Consider the following 6,000-nt stretch of genomic DNA (forward strand, 5'->3'; position numbering starts at 1 on the left):
CTCCGAGGACTTTTCCTTTGGGGAAACCCTTCATACCTTAAGGGAGCATTTCCAATGGGAATGTCAGGACTACCAGTCTAAAAAGAGACTCTGGGAATTCTTAGATCTTCCACAGCACAGACCTCTGGGCATTCCTCCTGTCCTGGATGTTGTAGATGATGTTTTCTTGAAATCCTGTTTGACTCCTGCACCCAGAAAACCTGACAGGTATTACAGAGTCCCTGACTCACACAAATTTCTTTTTAAAAATCCTACTGCTGACCATGATGTAATTTCTCAAGGGCCTAAAGGAATTTAAGCAACCTCTACTAAAAATCCCAACCCCTCAGATAAGGATTTCCGAGCACTAGACAGATGGGATAAAAAAGTATACACCTCTGCTACTGTTGCTATCAGAGCACTAAATTACCAGTTCCATATGCTAAAATTTCAGCAACATACCCTGGAACTCCTCAAACAAAAAGCTTGTGCAGAATCTAAAGAGTTGCAAGATTTAATGCAGTCTGCAAGTCAAGTAACTAAACACACTTTGCACCGTGGTTTTGATGCCCTAGAAGCTTCTTGCAGGGCAGCAGTCACTGGTTCTGTCCTTAGAAGGCATGCATGGCTTAAGGAACAGCCCTTGCCAGACTATGTTAAATCTAAACTGTTGAAAAAGCTATATCTATGCAGACAGTTATTTCTTACAGGACCACCCACACATGTTCAGCAGGCATTACCCCTCCAAGCACTGGTCCTTTCCTGCCCCATCAGGTCAGTTCAGCCCAGACCTCGTGGAAACAGACCCCCCCCCCCAGACAGCAGCCACAGGGAATGCAGAGATCAAAACAGTGGATTTCCTCCACTTCAAAAACGGGGCGTTCTAAACCACCCCCTCATGGTAAGAACTCACAATGACTCTCCTCCCCCACCCCTTCCTCTGCCCACCTTCACTTACCCCTAGAAGGAAAACTCTCCTTTCACACAAGCACTTGGGCCACCATTACCAGCGACCGCTGGGTCCTCAACATAGTGTCCCAGGGATACAGATTTTCTTTCTACACCCTTCCAACTCCAAAAGGGTTCCCAGATCTACCTCCAAACCATTGGGCAGAGGCCAAAAAGCAAGCCCTTTCCCTGCTCTCCATGAGGGCAATAGAGCACATTCCTGCAGACCAGATAGGCAGAGGTTTCTACTCCAGACTTTTTCTGGTACTTAGAAAAGAGGGCACCTGGTTGCCCCATCCTTGATCTATCCATTCTAAACACCTTCCTGGTGATACCAAAATTCAAAATGCTCACCCTCCAGCAACTGCTACCCATGCTCTCCAAGGATGCTTGGCTAGCCACCCTAGACCTAAGAGGCCTACCTCCACATTCCTATCCGGGAATCATGCAGGAAATATCTACGTTTCAGGGCAGGATCTCTGCACTTTCAGTTCTCTGCACTTCCCTTTGGCTTATCTACTCCTCCCAGACTTTTCACAAAATGTCTGGCTCCGGCCATTGCCTTTTGCAGACACAGGAATATCCAAATTTACCCATACTTAGACGACTGCCTAATTCAGGCAGACAGTCAGGAAAAGCTGCTCAAGCACCTGGCCTTTGTAAAATCCCTACTGCCCTCCCTAGGGTACACAATCAACGAAAGGAAATCCAAACAAGTACCCACCCAAAGAATTATATTCCTGGGAGCAAGCCTGGACACAGCATCTCAGATGGCATTCCTTACACCAGAGAAGCAAACTTACCTGACAGCCTACTTCTCTCAACTAGCCACCAGACCCCAGTTATCTGCAAGGAAAATCCTGCAAACTCTGGGGTTCATGGCATATTGCAGTCTACTCATTCCATATGTCAGACTGCATATGATGAAACTTCAGTGGTACCTAAAAAGCCTTTGGTGTCAACACTCTCAAGACCTGGAAACTCTTATACCCGTGATACCTTGCCTCAGAAAAGATTTTCTTTGGTGGGCAGCAGCATGCTTCCACAACAAGGGACTACCTTTCTTACCAACCCCCGCCACCCAGACCCTCACCACAGATGCATCAGACTATGCCTGGGGTGCACACCTGGATGGCAGATGCATACAGGGCCAATGGAGCCCACAGCAAATCCATCTGCACATTAACCAAAAAGGGATGTTAGCTGTCCAGTACGCCTTGACAGCTTTCAAGCCCCTTCTCTCCCATGGGGCTCTCCTGATCAAAACAGACAACACCACTGTGATGTGGTATATCAACAAGCAGGAAGGGACTCACTCCTACCCACTATGCAGGCTGCCCATGACCCTTTGGCACACAGCCTCTGCCTTGCAACTCCACCTATTAGCACAATTCCTGCCAGGTTCTCTAAACACTCTGGCAAACCACTTAAGCAGAAATCTTCTGGACCCCCACGAGTGGCAGCTAGACAAAAGAACCTTCACCCTAATAACTCAGAAATGGGGCACCCCGAAGGTTGACCCCTTTGCCTCCCACATCAACCATCAGCTCAGCAAGTTCTGCACCATGTAGCATCACTGCATGGCTTGGAAAGTGGATGCCCTGTCCTTCCCTGGGTCAATCTGTTGGTCTGTGCTTTTCCTCCACTACCTCTCATCCCCAGGGTACTGCTCAAACTAAGGGTGGAAAAACCAAGGACAATTCTTATTGCTTCAGACTGGCTTCGCCAACACTGGTACCCACTGCTGCGGAGCCTGTTCCCACTGTCATCATGGAGTCTCACTCAAACCCCAACCCTTTTGACCCAGAGGGAAGGAGAATTCATGCATCCTCAATTGCAGACCCTCAGTTTAGCAGCTTGGCTTATTCCCTAACCACCGATCAGTCTGCCAACCTCAGTAAACAGGTTTGAGATATACGTGAGGCCAGATGCCCTAGCACTAGAAAGTTTTATGCTGACAAATGGAAAAGTTTCTGCACCTGGATTCAGGCTAAGGGAGCAGATACGGCATAGCCTTCCCTCCCTCTCATCCTGGATTACTTAGCTCACCTGCTACACAGTGGTCTCTCTTTTTCCTCTATTAAAATTCATGCCTCTGCTATCTCTGCTCATTTCCCCACTGAGCAACCCCTTTTCTCTCACCCTGTGATCACACAATTCCTAAGAGGGACCATCAACTTGAGGCCACCCAGAAGAGCACATACCCCAGGTCGCAACCTTAATTTTGTGTTGGAAAAGCTCACCCTGCCCCCCTTCGAACCGGCATCTTCAGCAGAGTTAAAATTTTTCTCCTGGAAAACAGCTTTCCTTCTGGCCATCACTTCAGCCAGAAGGGTCTCCTTGCTACAAGCACTCATGGCTGTGGAGCCCTTCATCTTCTTCCATGCCGACAGGGTTTCCCTCAGGACTAACCAATCCTTCATGCCCAAAGTGGTGTCCAGTGTGGCTGTCAACCAATCCATTCATTTGCCCACCTTTTTCCCTAACCCACAGAACAAGGGGAAAAGGATCCTACACTCTCTTGATGTTCACAGACAGCTCAGATTCGGTCTAGACAGGATGAAATCCTTCAGAAAGTCTGATCAATTGCTGGTTAGCTTTGCTGCAGGGGCAGAGGGCAAAGCCATCTCCAAACAAACAATTTCCAAAAGGATAGCACACTGCATCCATTTCTTTTACAAGCAACACAGAAAGCCTCCCCCTAAGGGGTTCAGGACTCGCTCCAGCAGAGCAGCCTCCACCTCTGCAGCTTTCCTCAGAGGAGTCCCCACTAGGGACATCTGTTCACACTTTCACCAAACATTAACACCTGCCTATCTTCAAATCCAGGGCAGGGTTTGCCTCTGCAGTCTTGCAGGGCATCCTAGCCAGCCCCCTAGTCTCCTTGACTACCTTCACCCTTTTCCTCAGCTTTGGGAATCAACCCATATGTGATGACTGCAACAGTGAAACATGAAGAGCATAGTACAGGTGTGTACATTTACCATAAATATAGGTGTTCGAGTGTATTCACTGTTGCAGTCCTGGTTCCCCTCCATCCCCCTCTTCTTTCTTCTCTCTCCGTACAAGGGACATTTTGGTATTTACTTTCTACAGGTGGGGTTCTTCCACCAGAACCTGTATCCTATTTGGGGGCTCCTGACAGTTAGGGCAAGAAAAACTGATGTAATGGCGTCGGCTGCCGTACTTTATACTACTGACGACCTGAACACTGTCCTGAAGCAACAGCAACTGACGCAGAAATACTAAGCCTCTGGTATTCGGGCCGGCTGAGGGCTACCCTAGCAGGAATAACCCAAATGTGATGACTGCAACAGTGAATACACTCGAACATCTACATTTATGGCGAGAGTACACAACTGTACTTTTTTTCTACCTTCAACACAATAGTGCATCTCTTGGAGGCAGCTTTTCCTTATAGAAAACAAAACAAACACACACACAAAAAAAAAAAACACAAATATAAAGGAATTACCAAGAAGTTTTATGCCTAAAATCTGCTACCAAATGCAGGAACAGTTAGTTCCAGTTGTGGGCATTGCCACACACTCTCATACCACCTGCTATTAAACACCTGTGTAGCTGTGCCCCCTCCCTCCATAGTTAAAATAGCCATGTTGATTGCATCATGAACATTTTTGGCCCTTTGCACTCAATACTTTACCTTGCAGCCATTGTTTATTCAACAGTCCACCTAGATTTCTTCTGGAAAACAGAAACAGAAAATGGAGAAGTGCAATTAAGAGCCGCAATACATTTAATAGCATTCAAACATTTTCCAGCATATATCGCAGCAGTAGTCATTTCCACAGATAATATATTGTCAAGCAGCTATAACATGAAAATAAATATAATAATAATAAATAAATATAAATGATTCACCAACTGTTTGCCTTACTGTAGGTATATATTTAAGGTATCTATTTACTTATGTTCTTTCTTATTTTCTTGCAGGTTATTTTAGAAGATTACCTGAACAAACTTCAGAAAGTAGATTTTGATGTGTTCCATTCATCCTTGCAGAGGAGAAATACACTACTGCCGTTATATTTATACATTCGATCATGGAAGAACAAATATTGAAGTACACGTTAGACAATATGACATTTGACAGTGTTTTTATTTGTAAATAAACATTTAAAATAGCCTGAAAGTCTGTGTGTGTGTGTGTGTGTGTGTGTGTGTGTGTGTGTGTGTGTGTGTGCGTGTTTTATAGAACTAGTCTGTTTATCGAAAGTACCCATTCAGACTTAAAACATAGTTTACTAAATGTAATACTGTATAAATGCGGGGGTGAATACTGTATAAATGGGCACTACTATATAAATTGGGGGTGCAGTGCTAGTGCTTCAAAGTAAACCACAGTTATGTATTGTGAAGTTATTTATTTTAATATGCTGCTGCTGTGGGGAAGGAAAGTGTTAAAAGCAGAAAGTCACTGAAAAATAAAAAGATTTGTGAAATATTGTCTTGTATGTGGAGGTCTGCCCTTGGTAACAGCAGGACTAAATGTCCCAGCAGGTGTTAGACTGCTTTGGCATCTAAAGGTTTGCCATGATTCAGTGAGATTAAATGCCCCAGTAGGTCTTAGATGACTTTGGCGCCTAAAGCTCTGCCATGCTGCTATGTCCCACATCTTATCCTGCATGGTACTGCATTGATCATTCTGTCTCTCTCTAGGTTTCTTTTGGCAAGCACAAGTGTTCACATTGAAAAACAGATCCAGACCTCTTTTTGGTGTTTTTACAGGAATTTTTTGGGGGGGGGGGGGGAGAGACTGTGAATACTCACCATCTATGTTGTTCAGGAAGACCTGTGTTCGGAAGGAGCGTTGTATTCTGCAGTTCCTGTTTTTGTGTTATACCACAGTAGGTGAATATGAAGTGTTTTGTTTTCTTCTCTTTAGTTTTATTTCCTCCAAACGGGCCTTGTGATCCGAATTTTTCTGAATATTCACTTCCTTTTTGTTCCTCTGTTAGTTACTCTAAACTCTACTCCACAAAAAAGGTGTTCTGCCATGGATTTTATAGGGATAATTCCCCTTGTGGTCACCATGGACTGTGTATTTCAAAA

The 6,000-nt window shown here is 45.0% G+C and overlaps 1 protein-coding gene across 3 annotated transcripts in view; it reads left to right on the top strand.

Moving 5' to 3' along the window:
- NDUFAF6 (NADH:ubiquinone oxidoreductase complex assembly factor 6) overlaps positions 1–5,080 on the top strand; it is a 583,839-nt gene extending 578,759 nt beyond the window's left edge. For all 3 annotated transcript variants that reach the window (XM_044066568.1, XM_044066567.1, XM_044066569.1), the window contains one exon: positions 4,882–5,080. In XM_044066568.1, coding sequence (XP_043922503.1) covers positions 4,882–5,010 — 129 coding nt within the window. In that variant the 3' untranslated portion in view covers positions 5,011–5,080. The remainder of the gene's footprint in view (positions 1–4,881) is intronic.
- Positions 5,081–6,000: the final 920 nt, after the last annotated feature.

Source organism: Protopterus annectens, chromosome 3.part1, assembly GCF_019279795.1.
Source record: "Protopterus annectens isolate FY-2018-M chromosome 3.part1, PAN1.0, whole genome shotgun sequence".
Lineage (NCBI taxonomy): Eukaryota > Metazoa > Chordata > Ceratodontiformes > Protopteridae > Protopterus > Protopterus annectens.